The sequence below is a fragment of the Esox lucius genome, chromosome 10 (genome assembly GCF_011004845.1).
Source record: "Esox lucius isolate fEsoLuc1 chromosome 10, fEsoLuc1.pri, whole genome shotgun sequence".
Taxonomy (NCBI): Eukaryota; Metazoa; Chordata; class Actinopteri; order Esociformes; family Esocidae; genus Esox; species Esox lucius.
The window spans coordinates 29,501,517-29,528,062 of record NC_047578.1 but is presented as its reverse complement, the minus strand read 5'-3'; the positions used below and the strand labels follow the sequence as shown (position 1 = coordinate 29,528,062).

At 40.5% G+C, this 26,546-nt stretch overlaps 1 protein-coding gene across 3 annotated transcripts; it reads right to left on the bottom strand.

Moving 5' to 3' along the window:
* Positions 1-5,393: 5,393 nt before the first annotated feature.
* On the bottom strand, positions 5,394-22,665 carry LOC105007091. Of its 3 annotated transcripts, none has more exons than XM_010865879.4 (4): positions 22,496-22,665; positions 21,866-21,955; positions 12,037-12,123; positions 5,394-8,579 (listed from the first exon to the last, which is right to left on the bottom strand). In XM_010865879.4, the coding sequence occupies exons 2-4, from the start codon at positions 21,924-21,926 to the stop codon at positions 5,854-5,856; spliced, it is 2,874 nt and encodes a 957-aa protein (XP_010864181.1). In that variant the 5' UTR covers positions 21,927-21,955; positions 22,496-22,665; the 3' UTR covers positions 5,394-5,853. The 3 variants fall into 3 exon arrangements, with proteins under 3 accessions (XP_010864181.1, XP_010864182.1, XP_010864183.1); XM_010865880.4 differs by having other exon boundaries at positions 22,576-22,661; XM_010865881.4 differs by lacking the exon at positions 12,037-12,123 and having other exon boundaries at positions 22,496-22,664.
* Positions 22,666-26,546: the final 3,881 nt, after the last annotated feature.

Sequence of the window (26,546 nt, the reverse complement as noted above, 5' to 3'; positions counted from 1 at the left end):
CAGGAAGAGCAAAAAGGCTAACTTAAATAGGGTCCCCAATTAGAGTCAATGGGGGTGCCTAGAGATGCCTAGAGGCTCCCAGCCAGGACCTGTCACATGCTCCACTCATCATCAAAATCTTCATATTTCGATGTGAAATAGAATAAGAGCAAACGTGGACATAATGAACAACATTACTGATAAGTCAATCACTTATTGTTATTGTAAACATGGTCACAGTTCAAAATTAAAAATGTAGTTGTGTTATGTAAACATTGCATGAATATTGGAATAAAAAGTAAAAGTTGTACCATTGAGAGTAGAGGGAAAATAACACACCACACTTGTTTGTAGATCTCCATCTCATATGAATAATGAGCTATTAAAAATGTATTGCATGGATGGATATACAATTGTTTTTAGAGGCACCATGTCACCTGGATAGAAAATTATTGTAAAACGTATTTATACGTTAGAGTTGTAATAAGGCAAAAAAATAAATACAAAAATGAAGACAAATAATGGGGGAAATGAAACGTGTACCTTTGTAAGGACAGGTAAAGATAGAAACATTTCTGTACATCTCTAGCTGATGTGTTTTTAGCTATTAGAAAAATACAGTTTAGAATGAGAAATTAAAGCAGAAGGAAACAAGGCAAGCCTAGTTCAGCCGGCCCTCAGTAGAAAGTGTTGCTATCTTGAGATTCGAACCCAGGTCACCCACATGAAGGTTTGTGTCGTTAACTACTACACCATGGATATGTACATTTGCTGGTTGTCAGTATAGATTCTTATAGTCTCAATCCTGAACAAATGCTCTTTTGCCACTGGCCATTTGAATAGTTAATTGGCCATTTGTGAATGACATTGATACAGTTAAACTGACGAACATTTCTTACTAAGTTTAAAATCACATTGTATGATTTTTAAATAGTTAATTTGCTTTTTATTTTTGTAAGTATTTGATCACCTACCAGTATGAATTCTGTCTCTCACAGACCTGTTATTTTTTTCTTTAAGAAGCCCTCCTGTTCTCCACTCATTACCTGTATTAACTGCACCTGTTTGAACTTGTTACCTGTATAAAAGACACCTGTCCACACATTCAATCAAACAAACTCCAACCTCTACACAATGGCCAAGACCAGAGAGCTGTGTAAGGACATCAGGGATAAAATTGTAGACCTGCACAAGGATGGGATGGGCTACAGGACAATAGGCAAGCAGCTTGGTTAGAAGGCAACAACTGTTGGCGCAATTATTAGAAAATGGAAGAAGTTCAAGATGACGGTCAATCTCCCTCGGTCTGGGGCTCCATGCAAGATCTCACCTCGTGGGGCATCAATGATCATGAGGAAGGTGAGGGATCAGCCCAGAACTGCATGGCAGGACCTGGTCAATGACCTGAAGAGAGCTGGGACCACAGTCTAAAAGAAAACCATTAGTAACACACTACGCCGTCATGGATTAAAATCCTGCAGCGCTGCCAGGGCAACTAAGGAGTGGCTCCGTAAGTAGCATCTCAAGGTCCTGGAGTGGCCTAGCCAGTCTCCAGACCTGAACCCAATAGAAAATCTTTGAAAGGGAGCTGAAAGTCTGTATTGCCCAGCGACAGCCCCGAAACCTGAAGGGTCTGGAGAAGGTTTGTATGGAGGTGTGGGCCAAAATCCCTGCTTCAGTGTGTGCAAACCTGGTCAAGAACTACAGGAAACGTATGATCTCTAATTGCAAACTTTTTAACTTATTTTGTATTGTTCACCTATATATGGGCGGTTTTTAAATAGCTGACCATCCATATCAGCTTAAGATCTACCGACAAGTTTGGTGTATTCGTTACAGAACGTTCCCTACTTTACTAATAAGGAGTGGGAAATATTCCTAAAATAAAACACTAGGGTCCTTACAGAAAGTAACGTTGAGATTTACAAACAAGTGCAGTAGGTTCCCTAACCTTTCTTTGGAAAGGTTCACCTGTCAATCATTTTCTTTTACTAACTCTATAATTTCACAGGAAAATTAATTTCCAATAGATTCCAATACAGATTATCTATACCACTGAAACCACTCGTACTTTGGCTATTGGCCTTCCTGGTCCAGAATATACACATCAGTATTTCCAAATGTAATTTTACATATCGTATATGAATCTATACTTTATAATAGTCATTACTGTATGAAACAATGTCTTAGTAATCCACTATCATCTCAAAGCGTGATTAGATGTATCACCTCATACAGTGTGATTTATTGATCTCTTGCTTACTGTATTGTATGCTTTATCATGTGTAACAGCATTGTCTTGCAATTGTTATGCCTTTAGCCAGGTTGTCATTGTAAATGAGAATGCATTCTCAATTGGATTGTCTGGTTAAATATATATATTTTAAATACTCTCTCATGTAGCCAACATTTTTACCTTATAACAAACTTCTAAATTAGGTATAGTGCAATTCCTATCAATGCTGGTATTCTGAAAGTGACATATAATATAATACTATTATATTTTATGATAAGGGTAGATTTCAACTGGGCAATCTTTGTTCAAATGTATGATTTTTTTTTATGATTGTGGCATATTCAATTGGCTGGACATGATTTGGAAAGACACACACCTGTCTCTATGTCCCACACATCAAAATGCAAGTCAGAGCAAAAACAAAGCTAAGAACTCTCTGTAGATCTCTAAGCAAGAAAGGTTGCTGAATCATTAAAGGTCTCCAAGAACTCTGTCATTGTGAAATGGAATAAGTTTTTAACCACCAAGACTCTTTCCATAGCTGGTAATCTGGCAAAACTTAGTAACTGGAAAAAAAGGGCCTTGATCAGGTACAGTGTATATAAAAATTCTACACACCCGTGTTAAAATGCCAGGTTCATGTGATGTAAAAGAATGAGACAAAGGTAAATCATGTCAGAACCTTTTCCACCTTTAATGTGACCTATAATGTGAACAATTCAATTGAGGAAAAAAAACAAAACTCAAAATAACCTGGTTGCATAAGTGTGCACACCCTTAAACTAATACTTTGTTAGCACTTTTGATATTTTTACGCACTCAATCTTTTTGGGTAGGAATCTATTTGCATGGCACATCTTCATGTGGCAGTATTTGCCCATTCTTCTTTGCAAAAGCGCTCCAAATCTGTCAGATCTCCTGTGCACAGCCCTCTTCAGATCACCCCACAGATGTTCAATTGGATTCAGGTCTGGGCTCTGGCTGGGCCATTCCAAAATGTTAATCTTCTTCTGGTGAAGCCATGCTTTTGTGGATTTTGATGCGTGCTTTGGGTCGTTGTTGTGCTGAAATGTGAACTTCATCTTCAGCTTTTTAACGGACGATTGTTGTCACATGTAGCACACAGCCAGTACTTGCCAGAAATTCCTGCAGTTCCTTTAATCTTGCTGTAGACCTCTTGGAAGCCTCCCTGACCAGTTCTCGTCTTTTCATCAATTTTGGAGGGACGTCCAGTTCTTGGTAATGTCTCTGTTGTGCCATATTTTCTCCACTTGATGATGACTGTCTTCACTGTGTTCCACGGTATATCTAATGCTTTGGAAATTATTTTGTGCCCTTCTCCTGACTGATAGCTTTCAACAATGAGATCCCTCTGATGCTTTGGAAGCTTTCTGCAGACCATGGCTTTTGTTCTGAGATTCAACAAAAAAAACATCCGGACAATCCTACTACAACAGCTGAACTTTATTTGTGATTAATCAGTCACTTGAAATGATAGCAGGTGTGTAATGACTTCTATTTTACGAGTTTGAATGTGATTGGTTAATTCTGAACACAGCCACAGTTATATGAGTGTATAGACACTTTGCAACCAGGTTATTTTAAGGTTTTTATTTTTCACCCCCCCCCATTCTTTTACATCACAAAAACCTGGCATTTTAACAGGGGTGTGTAGACTTCATATCCACTGTAGATGACCAAGAACTCAATGGCCACTCTAACAGAGCTTCTCTGCAAAGATGGGACCACCTGTAAGAATGAAAACCATCTCTGTAAAACACTGAGTCAAAAAAGGTAATAATACTTTAATGGGTAGAAGAAATACCTTGAAGACAGAACAGTAGAAGACATAAAAATCTGTCTTAAGCTGAAGAACAGTACTTTAAGTTCACTTCCTTCAAGTTTTCACAAATAAACATTTACTGCCCTCAAGGTATTCCAAAACAACCGGCCCAACACATTTTAGGTTCTCTTAACATAATTGGCTTTTCTTTGCCAGATAAGGGAGTTGAATCTTGCCACGTTACTGAATATACTCAGCCAGTTATTCTCTGACAGCAGTGTTTATGGAATAACTTGGGAGAAATTGCAAAGCAATAGTTTGTTCAATCTAAGAGAAACCGTGTTGGGAGACATTGGACATGTACGGGTTTAGCAAGTTAGAAAGATAAAAGATAGTTGAAAAATTGTAACATTCAAAAATATATTACTCTGAATTGTCTTAAGGATCTGTTTGTGGTCCAATAATTTGATCCCTTTGTAATGCATGGAGCACAATGCAGGATGGAATGTCAGTTGGATTTTCTGCAAAGGGACAGGCCATGGTGACTATGTTTATTCACTTTCACAAGAGAAGATCCACTTAACCTAGTATGTAGCAGGTTTGGTTCAGAGCAGTAGTTGCTATTGTTTCTGCAGGCAAAACTCCCTCTATTTCTACTGGTGCCAAAAGCCCTGTTTGCTCAAGTTCTGGGTTGACAGACCTTGCAAAGTGACAAATCTAGTTTTCTGGAAAGCCACTCATATCAATAGCTTTAAACAATTCCCTCATGTGGCTTCAAACCTATGGCATAGCTATCGAGGGTACGGCTGCACCAGGGAATGCAGTGGATTGGGGCCTGTACCTGGCCTCCATGATAAAATAAAAATTTACAAATATATTTATGTTTTGTTATTCTATGTGGCTGGGGGGGTTGCATGTAAGGACTGCTTGCATCCCAGCCCGGCGTCACCACGCTACACCAGTGCTTCAAACGTACTGTATTAAGGTACTTTGCTTTCCAAGAAGATTCATATCCACCACAATGGTGTGTAATGTTAATATCCACATTTGGACATGGATGTATATTGTCAATTTTCCATTTACCAAACAACACTAATGGGCCAAAGGAAGTGGTGCATATACTGGAGAGACAACATACTTACCGCTGCTTTGCTTACCTAGGCAGTTGTGGATAGAACAAAAAGAATCTGTAGAGTAGTTTTACTTGGCTATATACAGTACATGCAAGCAGACTCATGTTTATAGTTCCCTCTTCTAAATACAGTAACTATGCATTGATGAGTCATTTTATTTGGCTAGACACAGGTATGCAGGTATTGCAGTATTTAATTCGCTGTAATACACAATGTGTGTGTGTGTGTGTGGGGGGGGGGGGGATCAATGAAAGCATTCATATATTTTGAAAATGTAACTTTAATATACTATTTTGTCCAAAATATACATATAGATGAAATCATACAAAACAGTTTCCTATAACATGACAGGATTTATTTTTTTCAACATGTCATAGCTTCTATAGGAGAAACATAATTAACATACAACTTTAGGCTTGTAGAAACCTGTCTTGAATACAACATCTTCCCACTAAAAAATATAAACCACCCTGTCTAAAATAGCACAAAGGGCTTATATGGCTCATAGGACCAACTAATACCATTGGGGTGGGTACATTATTGGACATGCACCATTTTGGGTTTAGTACATTATTGGGCATGAACTGTTTACAAACAAGAAAGACAGTCGGTTTAACACAGTCGGCTCAGTTAAACGAATAGCACATCATACTGCAGTAAATGCTTTTATTAGTAACATGCCTCAACCCATATTCTAGAATTCCTATAACATCCTACAATATCTAGGGAAATTCCTCAAAGTTCCCTCGGTAACTCTGAAAAGATACAAGGCTCTTGTTTCGACGCATGTCAATACCTGTATTTCCCTTTCCAACATCACTTTTATGGTTGATGTGATGTCCAGTCTGAGCATCATCAGACTCTGGGGTTGTTGGGTCAGTTTCATTATCATACTGCTCATTGTGCTCATTGGCATCACTCTCATCCTCTTGTCCAGCGGCTGAGACATCCAAACTACAATCTTCGCCAGGCAACACGCTTTTCAGCTTTGAGATCATGTCTGCGAGCGAAAAACCAATATGATTCAGATTAGTGTCCCTGGAACCTAGGACCAGTTTTTGGTAACTGATCTCACAGCGGATTGCTTCACGTTTTTGAGCGTGGTTTGTTCCTTCTAATCGGGCCAATAGTCTGTCAACATCTTGTTTGCAGGAGCAAGGTCCTCCGTTTTTGGCAACAGCAGCCATGACCGCATTTCTGTTTATATCGTCTTGCAGAAAATGGTCCTTGGTCACTGGAGCAGGAACTTTTCTCGGGCGTCCTACTGGCCTTTTCTGGGCCTTGCTTTTGTCCATAGTTGTTTTCTTGAAAAGAGGGGAGTATGTCTCTCGTGGAACAGTTTTGGAAGTTGCCCTGTCTTCATTTGTTATATCAACAGGACAAACTCTTTTAGATGTAATGGAATGGCCCTCTGGTTCTTCGAAGCTACTTGATAGGAGGATTATATGCCGATCTGGCCTCTTCTTTTTATATGGGTATGAGTGCCCAAAGGGGTATTCAGCCATCAAGACAGAAAATGTGCAGGTTGTCAGTTTTGTGGCAATTTCCAAAGGTGGGTTGTGGCAGTATGCACCCCCAGGCAAAAAATCACTCAGATTCACTTCGGTTACAGCCGCGATCACTTTCACCATCTTCTGAAGACAGACCCTTATGAGGTCAATATGTATGTGCCCTGAGCCGGTTGTAAAGTATGAAAAAACACCGCTAAAAGTCTTCTCTTGCAGAGGCAACTGAAGAAAAACATTTGCTATGGTATCTGGCTCAAGGAGGGGGGAGGCATCCTTAGCCCACTCTAGCAGTTTTTGGTACAGGCAAAGTATATACTGGCTATAGAGGGAGTACTCTCCTCCACTTTTCAGCAGTTGCCAGTAAGGACCCAGGATTTTACAGTAAACAATGGCAAGAACGCATACAAGTGACTGTATGACGTCGTCATTTGCATCATCAGTAACACTCTCCAGAATAACATTGGGGCAGTGATCGTTGTTGAGTAACAGTAGGTCAGAAAAGAAAAGGGCAATCTCACCATGATGGTGAATGAGACCTGCTGCTGCTTCAAAGTAATTATTGAATCGGTTTGAGCGGTTGACAGTCAATTTGGAGGGATTGTTCTTCTCTTCACAGAAAGCAATCCAGTGTTTTCTGTAGTTCTGCTTTGATGCATTACGGGGACTCAAGACATCACAGGCCATGTGAATGTAGCGTGATGTGGAACTTTCAGCAAAGTTCACAAATCTTCTAAATTTTGCGTTCCTGTCACGGCCTAGTTTTTCTTTAGTAGATTGCATGATCTCGTTTTCAAAGCTCATCATCTGCTGTTCAATTGCGTCATGAATATCCACAAGAAAATGGGCATTGTAGTGTAGAAATTGCAAGGGCAATGCCATGGAATGTTGATCTTTAAGGGATGCGACTTTTTCTTCAAAGAATTTCATGGCTACATTTTCATTACAAGTCATAGTGTACTGGTTTTTCAGAAGATCAAGAGAAACTTGTTTGGATGCATCTGTTTTCACACCATACATGCTTGACAGTTTTTGAACAGAAAGCATGGCAATATCGAGCAGTGTAAGAGCTTCTCCTTTGCTTGCATCAGGATTCTCTATCAGATCGAACGTGTTTTGGTTTATTGCATGATGATCCTCTTCAGATGGAGACTCGTATTCTTCCTTCACTTTCACCTGTGCGTAAGGTTCCCACGCACTCTCATTTGTTATAGCTAATGTCTCATTTTCTTCTTTAACCATTGGTTTCTCGTGTTTTGAAAAATATCCTCTTTTTCTTCCTCTTTTAATGGATTTATATTCATCATTTGGGTCACTAACAAGTTCAAATGGACTTTGAAGGAATGTATCCATTTGTGCATTTCTCCTGTGCCGGGTTGTTTGGTAACTGTGGTAATGTACTTTGAATTTTTTTAACTTTGCTTGAAGTACTTTGCTAGCTTTTTGGATGTTACCATCACTACAGAACTCCGGGTTGAAATGACGTAGCCAAGACACCAGAACAATCGGGTCAATTTTCTCTCTCATGACGAAGTTACTCAACTCAAGTATCAAACCATTTGTGACATCAATAGATCCTGCTTGCTCAGAAAAATCTGACATCTCCAAAAGATCTGCCCTCTCAACTCCAATGCTGTCACATATTGGCCCAACAAATTCAAAGTTCACATTTGACTCAAGGAAGGTTTGTCTTGCATCTCCACTCAAACTTAAAGTTGTTGCAATTCCTCTTTCAATCAGACAACGGAAATCTGCAGACTGATACTTTGGGAAAATCTTTTGAAGCCAGTCTACCACTGCTCCCCAGGAGAGTTTATGGTCTTCTCTTAGAAGTCCCACTTGGATCAGTAGTCTGTTTTTGTAGGTTTTTTCATGTAAATTCAATCCTTTCCCAGTCTGAGATCCAAAGTAGTCTTCAACAAGCTTATTCAAGGTGTCATCCCCTAAAAAAAAAAAAAATCTATTAGAACAGAAAATAATAACATGAATATTCTTAAGATTTAAGTGGCGGCCCACAATCAAATATAGTTAAGTTTTGGAGATTTACTATAGGCCCTACAATTACAATTGTATAGAAAAACCCGAAAAGGAACCAGGCAAGCCTAGTCTAGCCGACCAGTGATTAGAAGTGATGAATGTTGTTGCCCTCATTGGATTCGAACTCCCACGTGAGATGCTATCTTTAACCACTATGCCACGGAGCTAAACGTTTGCCAAGTGTCGGTATAGCGTCTCGACTAGGGGTGGGACAATGAGGATTATCCTGGCCAAAATATCAGATTTTATCCTGATTAATAACGATCCCAATAACAACTCTGGGTTCCAGCTCAAAACGGCTGACCAGATATATACAGTTTTTTTGTGCATTTAAAAAGCCATTACAATAGTATAAATGTAAATGTTTAGGATGGTTAGGCTTGTTTGAACAGATGAGGCTTGAGGTGGTGAATGAAGATGGCACCAGATTTGGAGTCACGGATGAATTGTGGAAATGCATTCCAAAGTCTTGGAGGAGCCCGTGAAAAAGCCCTGTCTCCAAAGCGCCGCAGCTTGAATCGAAGGATAAGGAGGCCAGCAGTGGCAGTGCGGAGTGACCTGGAGGAATGGTATTGGGGAATATGGTCCAAGAGATAGGGTGGAGCAAGCTGCTGGAGGGCTTTATACATGAGAAGAATAATTTTGAAGTCAATGCGTTTAGAGATTGGGAGCCAGTGGAGTTCTTGTAGGACGGGGGTGATTTGCTGCCAGGATTACGAGTGTGTGAGAAGTCTTACAGCTGAATTTTGAACTAGTTGTAGTTTATGGAGAGAAAATGCCAGAAAGGAGAAAATTGCAATAGTCAAGATGGGCAGAAATTAATGCATGTATTAGGGTTTCAGGGAAGACTGTAACTTGGCAATATTGCGGAAGTGGAAGAATGAGGATTTGACTGTCTGTTATATGGGTAGTTCGAAGATGAGTGAGGAGCCCAGTATGACACTGAGGTTGCGTGCATGAGGGGATGGAGATACAACAGAGTCATCAATAGTGAGGGTGAAGGTGCTGGCTTTGGTTAGTGTGGATTTTGTACCAAGTAGGTGAAGTTCAGTTTTGTCACCATTAAGCTTGAGGAAGTTCTGCTGCAGCCAGGTTTTTTTTATTGTTGCCAGGCAAGTTTCAATATGAGACAGAGGAGGGTTGGTGAGGGATTTAGTGCTGAGGTAGATCTGAGTGTCATCGGCATAGCAGTGGAAGTCCAGTTTAAGGTGAGAGAGGATCTGACCAAGGGGGTCAGAGGGCAGCAGATAGAGTAGTATTGAACTGTTTGGTGATGTCTTCTAAAGTGATACTCCTATGGCGAGTAGTTCTGCTAGGTCCAAAATAAATGAATCATTGTTTGTTGGAGGTCGATAAAGTAGAATAGTGGTGAAGGAACAAGCAGATTCATAAGCGATGTATTCAAATGAGAGAAATGAGGGAAGAGACAGCTGAGTTACTTTATAAATGGGTTTGTGCAAAACAGCAAGGCCACCATCGCGGTCAGTGAGGCGGGGTTGGCACAGATAGCTATAACCAGGGGGAGTTGCTAGATTAAGGGGGAAAAAATCATCAGGTGTTTGCCAGGTTTCAGTAAGTAAGAGGAAGTACAGGTTATTGTCCAATAGGAGTTCATGAAGGAGAGATTTATTGTTCATAGAAAAGGTGTTTAAAAGAGCAAGATTGGTACTCTAACAGGGTAAACTAAGATTGGGGAAAGCGGTAGGTTGGAGGGCACGGAGGCAGCTAAAATCAATGGAGCGAGAGGAAGGATACAACTTGATACGGGAGTTAGACCAGATAGAACTTATGCTGGTGCTAGCACTGCCCGACCATTTGCGTCGACAGCCTCGATGGATATAGGGGCGTCGGCATAGAATGCTGAGTGAGCTGGCAAGCCTAGCTACTTCCGAAGAGAGGCGATAGTTGTTAATAGCTTCCAGGGTGAAGGGAAAGTAGTGCTGGGTTAGCAATAGCATAGATGAAACAACCGGACCAGGCCAACTCACACCAACCAGCAGCAAGGTCACCAGAACAACAAATACAAGGAAAAAGTGTAAACTTAATCAATGTAAGTAATATCTGGAAGAGAGGTGACGGCCAGGAGGTGACCAGGACGCCAGAACAAGAGCCAAAGAGAGAATACCTTTGGGAATGAAGCCATGGAGCTAGCTGGTGAGTAGGCAGAGGTTGGGGAGGTGGGTCCTCAAGCGTGGTAGTGCAGGAGAAAGGTCCAATGATGGAAGCCCACAGGGAGTTGATAAATAAATCCACAAGTAACTTAATCCAGTCGGGAGGTGGTAGTCCAGTGTTGTGTGTGGAAAATGTTTTCTGCGCAGGTATTAGTTCTAGCACCGCACAGGTTCAGCTAGTGTAGCGGTCAGGAGCTAAACAAGAGCTGAAACACCGATAGCTAGCTAAATCCCAGCTCACTTTGTACAGACAAGCCAAGAAGTAGAAGACGTAAAACAAGACAATAAACCAGACGAGTACAAAAAACGAGGAACAGTTCCAAAGAGAAGCGGCAGTCCAATGCGATTTAGACAGATTTGTGAATAATATTTGAGAGAAATAGGCCTTTTGAGTACATAAAGAAAGTCTTAGATCTTTGAGTTCAGCTCATGATAAATGGGGGCAACAAAAAAAACACCATCTTGTCAGGCAGTGCTGAGGCTGCAGGAAAAGTCAACTTAATGAACTCTGATTGCTTCTAGTGGAATGTTTACAGTGCAAAGTGAACACAGTGATGAAAAAAGAAGTCATGGACAGCAGACAATCTGTGAAAAGTAGGTTAAAACTAAAGAAAATGCTGGATCCAAAGAAATTAACCACTGCTCATAGCTATAAAGTACATATAATGAAAACAACAGCCATTAAACTAGGCTAGTTACTTTCAATGTTCATAAAGATTAGGTTTCAGGTAACTATATTCACTTGTTCTATTAAAACGTATAAATATACAGAAGGGGGAACAAATATACAAATTTAAAAAAAAAATTGTTGTAAGCTTTTCACATAGTTAATGTATTTCTTCACAAAGTTCTATCAAGCACATTAGCTGGGAGAGAGCAATGTTTTGTTGACCTCACGCTTACCTGCTTTTCCTAAGTGAAAGAGCAGCATTTCATGACCCACAGTCCAACACCTCAAGCGAATTGTGATTTTAGACATGTTGGTTGCAGTTCGTCCATCGCAACATAACCATCAACTGTTTCACCTTTGGCCTACTATATGTAGCTACTGAAGCTTGTAACCAGTGAAGTGTTAGTTTAAACTCAATTAACCCTAATTGGTTTAGTCCCTGGACAGATTTGATATCCAGTCTCCTGTGTGGCAGACTCTAAGCACTACAATATTTAACAATGGGCGGGCGGTTGCTCTCACGTTTTGTCAGGGACACTCGCTCTTCTTGGCCCTGCTCACGTGGTCCGCCAAAAATAAAACACATTGGAATGTGATTTTTCAGGACCCCTGTTTAATAAAGACCAAAAGTTATAAGGAATGGCTTTAAACCATCAATTTCACCAGTCCCAAGATAACGTATTTTGTTACAATAAAACAACACCTAATGCTCTCATTCATTGAGGTTACCTGTACAGTGAAACTTGTGTAACGTCTGTGTTAATGCAACTAGACAGCTAATGTTCATAGTATGGTAACAATATTTAACAGACTACTCACCAATGTGTCTTTTTAACTTAAAGCTGACAATGGTAATATTGATTGTAGCTAGCTAACATTAGGAGGTTAAGTAAACAGTCAACTTTAAATAATAAAGCTGTAATAATAATCACAATGTAGTTTTTATCCCGCTTATATTTTTCTGCTTTGAAGCCCAATTTCCTGTACAGATGGATGCACCACAGAAAAGGACTAAAACGGCAGTATGGGAGTATTACACTCAACACCAGCAAAGCAAGTATTAGTATGGGAGGAGCAATGGCACTTCATTTTACAGAATATAATGTTGAAATGCTCCGTTTTTAAAGGCATCTAAAATAAGTTGATTTTACAAATGTGTTATGTTAACATTTTTACGACAAATGTATTTTGTCCCTAAGTATTGGTCGCCTTGACTACTAATAATCGGTATCAGCCCTGAAAAATAAACCTCATAGGTCGACCATGAGACTAGGATCATAAAATATCGTTTCGATTAAGTATGGGTTGCGGGACGGTTGTATGTTAAATGACATTGCTATGCCAAATATTTTTTTGCTATAATCAATGAACTAGGACATAGTATGCCTTTTAAAGTAAACTATATTTCGAATGTAAAACTATATTTCAAACTGTATATTACAGATGCATTTTAGTGGGGCAGGCTTGAAATGCTGCCACAATAGGGCTGCACAATAAATCAAAATCCTAAAATCTGAATTTAAACATGCGATTTCTGAACTGCAGAAATGTGTCATTTGGCCTATTATTTTACTTACCCTTGAATGTTTGGACTTGTTACAGACACAAAAGATGACACCCAGGCAAACATGGCAATTAAAGGTGAATTATATACTGAGACATGGGGAGGAGAAAAGAACTGTCAAAAGACCTGTGTTACAAGGCAATGGAACTTTATAAAGATGGAAAAGGATAAAAAAAAGATATCCAAAGCCTTGCAAATGCCAGTCAGTACTGTTCAATTACTTATTAAGAACTGGAAAATGCAGGGATCTCTTGATAACAAATAGACCAAGAAAGATTTCAGCCAAAACTGCCAGAAGAAATGTTCAGGATACAAAGAAAAACCCACAGGTAACCTAAGGAGAAATACAGGCTGCTCTGGAACACAATTCAACGATACTTGAACAAACATTAGCTGCATGGTGGAGTTACCAGAAAGAAGCCTTTATTGCACCAATGCCACACAAAAGCCTGGTTACAATATGCCCGACAACACATGACACACTGCACAGTTTCTGGCACACTAATTAGGGGTGACGAGACCAAAATAGAGCTTTATGGTCATAACCATAATTCCTATGTTGGAGTGGGGTCAATAAGGCCTGTACTGAACAGAATACCACCCCCCACTGTGAAGCATGGTGGTGGCTCACTGATGTTTTGGGGGGGAGGTGGGGGGGGCTCTAAAGGCATGGGGAATCTAGTGAAAAGTCGATGGCAAGATGAACCCTGCATGTTATCAGAAAATACTGGCAGGCAATTTGCATTCTTTGGCATGAAAGCTGCGCATGGGACGCTATTGGACTTTCCAGTACGACAATGACCATAAGCACAAGGCCAAGCTGACCCTCCAGTGGTTACAACAGAAAAAGGTGAAAGTTCTGGAGTGGCCATCATAGTCTCCTGACCTTAATATCAGAGCCAACTCTGGGGAGATCTCAAACGTGCGGTTCATGCAAGACGACAAAAGAGTTTGCATGACCTGGAGGCATATTGGCAAGACGAATGGGCAGCTATAGCACCTGCAAAGATTTGGGGCCTCATAGACAACTATTACAAAAGACTCCATGCTGTCATTGATGCTATAGGGGGCAATACACAGTAAGGGTATGGAGACTTTTAAACAGGGATCAGTTTAGTTTTATTTTGTTGCCATGGTTTGTTTTATGATTGTGCCATTCTGTTATGACCTACAGTTGAATGTGTATCCCATAAGAAATAAAACGTGTTTTGCCTACTCACTCATGTTTTCTTTACAAATGGTACGTATATTTGTCACGCCCTGATGTGTTTCACCTGTTGTCATGTCTCCACCCCCCCCACCAGGTGTTCCCGGTTCCCCATTACCCCTCTGTGTATTTAACCCCTGTTCTCTGTGCTGGCAAGTGCCAAATGGTTTTGTCCCATGCAGTCATTTCCAGCATTTCTCTTTCTAGCGCTCTCCCTGTTACCCATTTCACCAATCTGTCTTCCTGGCTTTGATCTCTACTTGTTTGTTCCATGACCAATGGGCCCGTCTGCCCCAGTGTACCACTGACATTCTGTTCCAGTCACTGACCCCCGCCTGTCCACCGACCAACAAGCCTATCTGCCCCAGTGTACCTCTGCCATTCTGCTCTGTTGCCGACCTTGCATACCCACCAACTATGAGACTGCTTTTCCCTTAACCAGTTATTAAACTTATTGACAAGAACCTATCCTGCCTGTGTCTGCTATTGGGTCCACTGTTCTCTTCTGTGCCAATATTACTAATTCTCAAAGGGCATGCAAACTTTTGAGCACAACTGTTTTCGTATGTGTACAATTTATTAGGACTTGATTTTAGAATCCATTGGCCTACTTAAAAATAATAATTCTGATTATTATTATAAAGGTACTGTGAAAGAATAGTGCAGAGTAGGGCATGCTGTTAGGGAGAGGAAGAGGATTGATTAAAAAAATATGCCCAGAGAACAATATGATGGACACTAGGGATGATTTGGTGCCGAAAAATTATTATTCTGTTGCTTGGGATTATTTTGGGTTCCAGAGAGATGTCACAAACTAATGTAATATGCAAAACCTGTAGGAAAGTGATTCTAACAACACAAAAGCAACACAACAAACATTTAAACACCTGAGAGTGACTTGAAACATGCATGGCAGAGTAATCTCTTGACAAAACTAAAAATGCATAGTAAACCTAGTCCAGACCAGCCAAACAATCATCAATAATCAGGGACAACAGAACTATTTTATGACAGGATTTCCCATTTTAATGGGCATATTGGTAAAGACGTAATATAACTAAATATGCAGTCATACCAATAAATGATGAATAGATCAACAACAGGTAATTTTCTATTATTAGTTTATAGCAGTGGAAAGATGGAATGAAAATGGCCTAACAAAATTGTCATTTACAGGGTTTTTCCTGGCTCAGAATGGGGGGTGACTACGCACAAAAGTAAGCATGATTGGTCCGCATACAGTAAAGGCAATGAGTGACCATACGACAGAAATCTATGCATTTTCTTGTTATTTCTGACCATTTGATAAACTATAATGTCTATCATGCTTGAATAAATGAAACCCCATAAAAAAAGAAATGGCAAAAAAAAATATATATTACAACACAGGAAGGGACAGGGGTGTATGGTTGGGTGTGGCAGTTAGTTGCAGGGGTCACATCCTGCTTCAGAGCATTTCACCCTCTTTTTATTAACTAAATAAAAAGATCTGACAAGGCTATAGGACTGGACGATATGTCCTAAAATCACAAATAATTTGAACATTTTACCCGCAATTACGATTAATGAACGATTTAGATTTTCTTGTTTTGTTTTTTGCTTCGTTTTATAATGGGAAGTTTACATTGTAATATTGTAACCTCAAGCACATTAACATTAAGGTGCTATATGGATTTTTATTATTTTTATTTTATTTAGTGAGCTGAAGTAAAATATTTATATAGCACCTTTTTAAACACAGTGCATAACAAGAACATCAGCACACAAAAAAGTAGAAAAATACAAGAACCAGCCCGGCCCGCAATAGAAAGTGTTGACTGTGGCTGCCCTCTCAATAATTGAACCCAGGTTGCCCACCTGAAAGGCAGTGTCGTTAACCACTACACCACCAAGCTGCACATTTGCCAGGTGTCAGTATAGCCTCTTAACATTATATATTTTGTCACTCATTAACATCACGTCAAATTTGAATATTATGTTAGACACCATTAACTATTGTGTTAAACTGAGTAACGTTTCTCATTAAGTTTACCTCCACCACAAGTTTACCTCCATACAATGACTACTGTATCAATATAGGTGACGATAACTGACTTTTTCATCAAGTGAAAAGACGAGAGAATCGTGTAGCCAGCAAAGTGTTTGTCTATCCTGAACAAATCCTGAGACATAATTTGAAAATCCACCAGCTACGTAGGGTTGTAGCCAGTGAAGTTTTTGTCTGTCCAGAACCTGAAAAGGCATAATGCGTTTTAACTGTTACGAGGCAAACACGGGACCTGCTGTTCAGGAGCCTGCGTCTCTAACCACTACGCTATTTAACAAGGGGTACTCAGTCAGGCACTCACTCACTCAGTAAGAGACATTCGCTCTTCTAGGCCGGGCTCCACTTACGCGGTCCGGCAAAAAGTAATAAAAACATTAGACATTTTAATTTATGACACATACAAACATACACAGAAAGAATATAGCAGCCAGGCACCACCTAGGTATCCACAATTAGATTATTGAATATTATAGCATTGTATTTGTTAGGCTGATGTCTACTTACCGATTGCAAGGTGCAGCTTGTGTCCAAAACACTGCGGCCTTGTCCATCCATTGAGCTGTGCAGCTTTGACAACATTAGCGCCATCGTTATGGCCATGAGGTTCTCTTCCCGTGAGCTCCCACACAGAAAGCATATCTCTCAGGCCCTGTGCAATCATCTCTGACGTGTGATCGACTGGAAAATATGCCATCTCAAGGAATCTGTTGCGCAGCTTCCATTCATCGTCAATGTAGTGCAAAGTAAGTATGGGTCCATCGTCCTACTTGGCCAGAAATCAACTGTGGCTACAAAGTGCTGAACAGACTTTAGTTCAGCAGCTACTTTTTTATGACATTGGTCAGTGCAGTTTTGGAAATATATGGTTGCAATGGCACAGTGTATCTTCTGTCAATTTTCAATTAGGTATTTAAAACCACTGTGTTCCACTGTAGCTGTAGGAGCCATATCCTTCGCGATGCAGTAACAAATGGCGTCAGTTATTTCTTTCCATCTTCTTGAATCCTTTTCATAATGTGTAGCAGTTGGAAATGCTTGTGTAATCGACACCTGCTTTGTGGAGGCACTTGTTGCTGGGCGCTTGTCAGACACTTCTTTTACCATGCACTGTTCATATTCGGTAATGTGATTGTGCTCCAAGTTTGAAAAAAGTTTGGTAGTATTACCTTTGATTTCTGAATTTTATTTTCTGTTTTTACATTTGACTTCATTGTGTTAGGTTCCGTCTTTACTAAAAAACGATGGAAACTGCGTTTTTCTTTGGTACAAGTTGCTCAGTTGACACCGCGTTTGAGTTCTCCATGTTGCTTCCATGCTGCTGATTGCACAAGGCAGAGTTACGTGACGACACGCAGTCAGGGCAGGCCCTAGGCATAAATGACATAAGCGATTGCTTAGGGCCCCCGACCGCTAGGGGGCCCCCCCAATGCACGCGTTATTATGTTTTCAAAGGATTAACAGGGAATAACTAAATAACCAACACAGGAAAATGACGTTGGTTAGAGGATCTCACTAGCATTCGGTTTATGTTCTGCTTGTTCAACAGTTTGATAAGTTGCAATTAAACACATTCGGAGAGGATCTGAAATGCTTTTTTTTTTTCAATTCTTATTTTGGCACAGGTGATTTTCCTTTGGCGCTCGCTAAAACCTCTTTTGGGGGTTTTAGCCCCAAAAGAGGTTTTACATTTTTTGTACATTCAACAGCCAGTCAAGCTCCCCTTATCCCTCCAAAAAAACAAATAAAAGAATACATAAACTACAGCACATTGAAATTGTTTCAATTTTTCAGGGAGGGGGTGTATCCATTGTAAAATACAGGGCCCTGGTGAAACCAAACCCTGATCTACTACTTTAATGATTCAGAGGTATACTGTACACACAATGATCCCAATTAATCATGTAATAGGTTGTGTGTAATCACACCAAAGATTGGAAGGCACCGCTGGAAAGACAACTCTTAATTAATAAAATAGCCCATCTCAAATTTTGCAATAGGACCCCGTTCCTGAATTCTGTCACATAATAAGAATTCAGTCTTCAAACAAAAATGCTTCCCTTTTGGCAAAACTGGATAATTAAATTAGGAAAACACCCATAGCAAAATTGTCTAGAAGCAGTATACTAAATTGGAGAGAATTATGGCAAAGAAAATCTACACCCTAATCCATTTGATTATTTTAATGTTCACTGTCCTACTCCTCTGGCTGCAGCTAGCTATTATCTTAGTAAATGATAATTCTATGCATAAAATGCATGATTACTTGAATAGTCAAAAGAAAAAAACATGGCTCCATCTATGGTTTTAAGGATCAATGTATTACCCTATTTTTATTCTATCCATTATTCTGTAAATTAACTATAATAAATGAACTTTTAGACTAGGCCTGAAATTTCTTTAGACTGTTCATGGTTGCCACATATAGAGGAAGACCTAGGTCAGCATGCCCTGTTCTTAGAAGCAATTAGGGCCACAACCAAGGCGCCAGGCCTCAACCCTATCTAATCAACGACCATGTTGAGTTTGCACCAAGGAAAAGCTGCCTGTGTCTCCTCTGTATTCTTCCTTTTGTGTAGGACACTAGGGGTAGCTCAGATCAGGAGGTCTGGTTACTATGACATAGAACTATGGTTGCCATGGCAGTATAGGTTTCTATCTTGTTTTCCTATTTAGTATGACGACTTCAGGACAGGTTCAGGACAGACGTTTTGTATGCATCTCATGGCATTAGAGATAATATTCTGCCAGCTAGCTAGAAGCCCTAATATGTAATCAGAACAATTGTTATGACACTACTCTGTTGGTCTCTGTACTTATACTGTTTTGTGAAAGCAATTGTTCCCGTGGATCCACAGAATTAAACTTATTAATCAACTGTTATACCAGACTGAGAAGTTTTTACTTGTAAATAATAAATTGCCAACATTTTCCACAGTGGTATTGCTTTTTAAATTGAACCAAAATAGAAACAAGAAACCAGGCAAGCGTAGTTCAGCAGGCCCGCAATAGAAAGTGTTAAACTTGAGATTCAAACCTGGGTCGCCTATGTCAAAGGCTGTGTCGTTAACCATTAAAACCTCCTTCGTTCACCTCTGCAACATCGCCAAAATCAGACCCTCTCTCACACCCCCTGCTGCTGAAAGACTCATTCACGCCTTCATCTCCTACCGACTGGACTACTGCAACTCACTTCTCCTCGGCATCAGCTCGATCAACATCAACTCAACCGACTCCAACTGGTCCAAAACACAGCAGCCCGACTCATCACCCGCTCCAAATCCTGGCACCACATCACTCCAGTCCTAAAACAACTCCACGGGCTTCCAATCACCTACAAAATCCTGGTCCTCACCTACAAAGCCCTCCACCATCTGGCCCCCTCATACCTCACTGACCTCCTCTCCCCATACCAACCCTCACGGTCCCTCAGATCCTCCTCAGCTGGTCTCCTCTCCATCCATAAATCAAACCTCCGCAGTTTTGGGGAAAGAGCCTTCTCCTGGGCAGCTCCCAGGCTCTGGAACTCCCTCCCCCAAGAGATCCGTACCTCTGAGTCCCTCACCATCTTCCAGTCCCACCTTAAGACCCATCTCTTCACCTCTGCCAATCCGTAGCCCCACGCCCCCCTGCCTTCTCATCTGTGTCTGAACCTTGTCTTGTTTTGTTCTGTGTTTATAACCTACCTGCATTGTAAAGTGACTCTGAATCTAAGAACAGCGCTATATAAATAAAATGTAAAAACTTCAATTAGTGCTGCACACGGCTGCTAGAATCCTAAGTAGAACAAAAAAATTGGAACACATTACTCCTGTCCTGGCGTCCTTACATTGGCTGCCTGTTAGGGTTAGGGCTGATTTTAAGGTTTTACTCTTAACCTATAAATCAATACATGGACTTGCTCCTACTTACCTTGCTGAAATGATCCAGCCATACATACCTACACCTAACCTTAGATCGCAAGATGCAAGCCTTTTAATTGTACCTAGAATTTCTAAACAAACAGTTGGCGGCAGGGCCTTTTCTCATAGAGCTCCACTCCTGTGGAATGATCTGCCAATTAAGGTTAGAAATGCAAACTCAGTGCAAACTTTCAAGTGTCTACTAAAAACTCATCTCTACAGCACGGTTTATAATTAGGTGTAGCCTGGCCCGGGGGCGTGAAGGTGACCAGTAGGCTTGATACTGTCCAGCCTTGCTGTCTTGCCAGGTGGGCTCTCGTCGCCACTGGGATGCCCTCCCTCCAATGCCTTTCGGGGGAAGAGTCACTGGCTTGTTGTTGACTCTCTGTTGCGCACTTGTGCAATTAGGCTGTACGCTGCTAGCAATACTCGGCCCTCATTCAGGGGGGTTGCGGTTGGTGGGTGTCCCTTTGGTTGATGCCTGGCAATGTGGGTGGATTGATTTCCTGCATGTTGGGCCCTGTCACAGTGTCACCGGAACCCCCTGTCTCAGTTCCAAGGTGTTACGCTGCTATATTATAGTGCTGGGGGATATGAGGAATGCACTACTAACTTTTTTTCAGTCTCCTCCAGTTTTACATTTTAGGAGGAGATGAGGTCCTGGTCCACACCTGCGGATTACCTGGTTTGGGGGGCCCATTGCTGTCCTTGTCCACCTGGTCATACTTCTGACCTAGTCTAAAATCAAATAGACTCTGGATTTAGTCCAGAGAAATGTATTTATTATTCCAATTGGACTCTTAATATCTCACCCAGCACAGCCAGAAGAGGACTGGTCACCCCTCTGAGCCTGGGTCCTCTCTAGGTTTCTTCCTAAAATTCAACCTTCTTAGGGAGTTTTTCCTAGCCACAGAAATCCAACACTACTGTTGTTTGCTCCTTGGGGTTTAAGGCCGGGTGTCTCTGTAAAGCACTTTGTGACAACTGCTGTTGTAAAAAGGGCTTTATAAATAAATTTGATTGAAAAATTTGATTGAAACATTTTATTTAGTTGCAATGGCTATGAAATTGTTTTCTGATGGGCAGTGGTTCCATGAATACGTTCCAACAACTATCCCAGACTATTTTTGGAATAGTCAATTTCCAACAGCAACCTGATCAATAAGTTAGGGCATCTAAACAGTATTAATACTATTGGAGATAGTGAAACCCATGTTTAACTACTGTTTGGTAGGCCTACCCATGTTGTTGGCTGACAAAAAGTAAGTGAAAACAGTTCTTCTAACATCTTCAGAGTGCACCTCAGAACTTTTAAATACATTTTCATTAAAAATTCCTGCAACATAATGGGTCCCCAATGAGAACAAAAATCTGTCACAGTAGCAGCAAACAGTAACACCTGTAATAGGATGTTTGTCACTATTCACATCATATAATTTCATATTAGATTTTTAAGAGCTGATCTGATTGTTCAAAATACAAATGGGTGAAAATGTCAGAATTGAGCTGCCTGTTCAAATCGGACTTGGCCGAACTTTGTCAGTACTGTAATACAATCAATAACTATAAGTTGACTAACTTCCTAACATCTTGCAGTTCATTTCGACAAATTGCCACATGCAACAATTACTTACTTAAGTCAGCATCAATACTAACAGCATTTGGACCGCTCAGAGTGAAGTCTTGATCTTCCATGTTTCGAGTCGGCTTCCGACGAAGTTATTCTACAGAAACACCAACGGAATTTCAATGAAGTCGAAAATACCAGCAACTTCCAACGAGCAAAATACCAACAACAAACAAGGTATAGTTTTACCACACCAAGCTTTATCTATCAAGCTAGCTAACTATCATATTGATAAATCGGTAATAGCATGGGGCAACCTATCTATCCATTATCATAACTTAGCTGGATATATGTACTGCCTAGTTGCAGTAATATTACAGACAGTAGTTATTACTGCGTTCGCTGGCAATTTGTTTTCCTAAATACCTATTAGAAACCACGGTTAGCTAGTTTGTTAGCAAACTAGCCTGCTCGCTAACCAGCAACACAAAGCTTTCTAGTTGGTTAAAATATTTGATATAACGTTGCCATTGATAAAAGCAGCAACTAATTACATAATTTACTGTGCCAAAATGTGCTACTAATGTTAGCTAACTAGCAACATATTTGTGATGCTATTCATTCAGATACAAACGAAGTGATTTGTATGAATATCTATAATGCATATCATACACAAATAATTTGATAAATTTCTTACCACGTTTCTACTTTTTATTTTAATTCTTAGTCGGAAGCTTAAACCAAAAGTTTTCATACATTTCAGGTTGGGAAACTAACCACTGTAGCTTTCGTGTATTTGTTCCTGACTGTCTTCTCCCTCCAAAGCATGGGAGGAAAAATATCCGATTAGACAATATCACAGAGGAGGCGGGGTAATTTAGCAGTCTCAACCAATGCGGTAAACCTGATGGACGTTTGGGTAAAACCAAAGCCATCTATCGAAATGCATTATGGGTCCGAAAAGCACAGATAATAGAACAGTAGATGGGTTGATGACATAAGCCACTATAATGGAGCAATTTGACAGCCATCTAACCTGGGAAATGTTCTAAACAATCTACAATACAAACACATGGTAGAAGTGGCATTTCAGTTCATATAACAGTTACATTTCCTTAATAATATATAAATAGCCACTGTTATAAATAGCATAATGCGTCAAATTAGTGTACTTTTCAGAATATTAGCAAACAAATTCATTTGAAATAGTTTTCAATAATTTATTAATTTAAGAGTACAAAATGGCTATGGTCTAATCTAAGAAGATACAGGATAGTACTTTAATGTGCAAATGTATATTTCTTTATTTCCAAAGATAACAGTTAACTGTCATTTTTAATTATAATACGTGTATGTGTTTGTATATACAAACCCGATTCCAAAAAAGTTGGGACACTATACAAATTGTGAGTAAAAAAGGAATGGAATAATTAAAAAATCTCAAACTTCACAATAGAATATAGATAACATATCGAATGTTGAAAGTGAGACATTTTGTAATGTCATGCCAAATATTGGCTCATTTTGGATTTCATGAGAGCTACACATTCCAAAACAGTTGGGACAGGTAGCAGTAAGAGGCCGGAAAAGTTAAATGTATAGATAAGGAACAGCTGGAGGACCAATTTGCAACTTATTATGTCAATTGGCAACATGATTGGGTATAAAAAGAGCCTTTCAAAGTGGCAGTGTCTCTGAGAAGTCAAGATGGGCAGAGGATCACCAATTCCCCCAATGCTGCGGCGAAAAATAGTGGAGCAATATCAGAAAGGAGTTTCTCAGAGAAAAATTGCAAAGAGTTTGAAGTTATCATCATCTACAGTGCATAATATCATCCAAATATTCAGAGAATCTGGAACAATCTCTCTGCGTCAAGGGTCAAGGCCGGAAAACCATACTGGATGCCCATGATCTTCGGGTCCTCAGACGGCACTGCATCATATACAGGAATGATACTGTAATGGAAATCACAACATGGGCTCAGGAATACTTCCAGAAAACATTGTCGGTGAACACAATCCACCGTGCCATTCGCCGGTTGCCGGCTAAAACTCTATAGGTCAAAAAAGAAGCCGTATCTAAACAGGATCCAGAAGCGCAGGCGTTTTCTCTGGGCCAAGGATAATTTAAACAGACTGTGGCGAAGTGGAAAAGTGTTCTGTGGTTAGAGTTCATTTTGGAAAACTGGGACGCCATGTCACCCAGACTAAAGAGGACAAGGACAACCCAAGTTGTTATCAGCGCTCAGTTCAGAAGCCTGCATCTCTGATGGTATGGGGTTGCATGAGTGCGTGTGGCATGGGCAGCCTATACATCTGGAAAGGCACCATCAATGCTGACAGTTATATCCAAGTTCTAGAACAACATATGCTCCCATCCAGACGTCATCTCTTTCAGGGAAGACCTTGCATTTTCCAACATGACAATGCCAGACCACATACTGCATCAATTACAATGTCATGGCTGCATAGAAGAAGGATCCTGAAATGGCCAGCCTGCAGTCCAGATCTTTCACCCATAGAAAACATTTGGCGCATCATAAAGAGGAAGGTGCGACAAAGAAGACCTAAGACAGTTGAGCAACTATAAGCCTGTATTAGACAAAAATGTGACAACATTCCTATTCATAAACTTGAGCACCTTGTCTCCTCAGTCACCAGACGTTTGCAGTCTGTAATAAAAAGAAGAGGGGATGCCACACAGGGGTAAACATGGCCTTGTCCCAACTTTTTTGAGATGTGTTGATGCCATGAAATTCAAAATCAACTTATTTTTCCCTTAAAGTGATACATTTTCTTAGTTTAAACATTTGATATGTCATCTATGTTGTATTCTGAATAAAATATTGAAATTTGAAACTTCCACATCATTGCATTCTGTTTTTATTCACAATTGTACAGTGTCCCAACTTTTTCGGAATCGGGTTTGTACATATAAATATATTCATTGTAGAAATCACTATTTTAGTAACAGTACGCTAAAAGGACCAAGCTAGCTCACTGAATATGGTAGGCTAACAGTAGCATAGTAGTCAGAGGACAGAAATACACTGAAAAAAATTATAAACGCAACACTTTGGTTTTTGCCCCCATTTATCATGAGCTGAACTCAAAGATCTAAGACTTTATCTATGTACCCAAAAGGCCTATTTCTCTCAAACATTGTTCACAAATCTGTCTAAATCTGTGTTAGTGAGCACCTCTCCTTTGCCGAGATAATCCATCCCCCTCACAGGTGTGGCATATCAAGATGCTGATTAGACAGCATGATTATTGCACAATTATTACACAATAATTGCCACAATAAAAGGCCACTCTAAAATGTGCAGTTCCATCACACAGCACAATGCCACAGATGTCGCAAGTTTTGAGGGAGCGTGCAATTGGCATGCTGACTGCAGGAATGTCCACCAGAGATGTTGCCTGTGCATTTAATGTTCATTTCTCTACCATAAGCCGTCTCCAAAGGCATTTCAGAGAATTTGGCAGTACATCCAACCAGCCTCACAACCGCAGACCACGTGTGACCACACCAGCCCAGGACCTCCACATCCAGCATCTTCACCTCCAAGATCATATGAGACCAGACACCCGGACAGCTGCTGCAACAATCGGTTTGCATAACCAAAGAATTTCTACACAAACTGTCAGAAACCGTCTCAGGGAAGCTCATCTGCCTGCTCGTCGTCCTCATCTGGGTTTTGACCTGACTGCAGTTCGTCGTCGTAACCGACTTGAGTAGGAAAATGCTCACATTCGATGATGTCTGGCACTTTGGAGAGGTGTTCTCTTCACAGATCCCGGTTTTAACTGTACAGGGCAGATGGCAGACGTGTATGGCGTCGTGTGGGTGAGCAGTTTGCTGATGTCAACCTTGTGGATCGAGTGGCCCATGGTGCCAGTGGGGTTTTGTTATGGGCAAGCGTGTGTTATGGAGAACGAACACAAGTGCATTTTATTGATGCCATTTTGAATGCACAGAGATAACGTGATGAGATCCTGAGGCCCATTGTTGTGCCATTCATCCACGACCATCACCTCATGTTGCAGCACGATAATGCAGGGCCTCATGTTGCAAGGATCTGTACACAATTCCTGGAAGCTGAGAACATCCCAGTTCTAGCATGGCCAGCATACTCACCGGACATGTCACCCATTGAACATGTTTTGGATGCTTTGGATTGGCGTATACGACAGCGTGTTACAGGTCCTGCCAATATCCAGCAACTTCGCACAGCCATTGAAGAGGAGTGGACCAACATTCCACAGGCCACAATCAACAACCTGATCAACTCGATGCGAAGGAGATGTGTTGCACTGCGTGAGGCAAATGGTGGTCACACCAGATACTGACTGGTTTCCGGACACCCCAATACAGTGAAACTGCACATTTTAGAGTGGCCTTTTATTGTGGCCAGCCTAAGGCACACATGTCTAATCAGCATCTTGATATGCCACACCTGTGAGGTGGATGGATTATCTCGGCAAAGGAGAGGTGCTCACTAACACAGATTTAGACAGATTTGTGAACAATATTTGAGAGAAATAGGCCTTTTGTGTACTTAGAGAAAGTCGTATATCTTTGAGTTCAGCTCATGATAAATCGGGGCAAAAACAAGTGTTGCATTTATAATTTTGTTCAGTGTATAAAATTCTGATCCGTAAATAAAAATCAGATTTGTAAATGTAAGTCAACACTTGTAAATGTTAAGCAACAGTTTGTGTTTTATTTGTGAAACATGTTTACAT

What these genes read in the sequence shown, in the direction of transcription:
- LOC105007091 (XM_010865879.4), bottom strand. Translation starts at nt 21,926, where the DNA reads ATGGAAGATCAAGACTTCACTCTGAGCGGTCCAAATGCTGTTAGTATT. An exon ending in TAGTATTGATGCTGACTTAA is followed by an intron (nt 12,124 to 21,865) that starts GTAAGTAATTGT and finishes TTTATTAAACAG; the next exon opens with GGGTCCTGAAAAATCACATT. An exon ending in GCGAGTGTCCCTGACAAAAC is followed by an intron (nt 8,580 to 12,036) that starts GTGAGAGCAACC and finishes TTTTTTTTTTAG; the next exon opens with GGGATGACACCTTGAATAAG.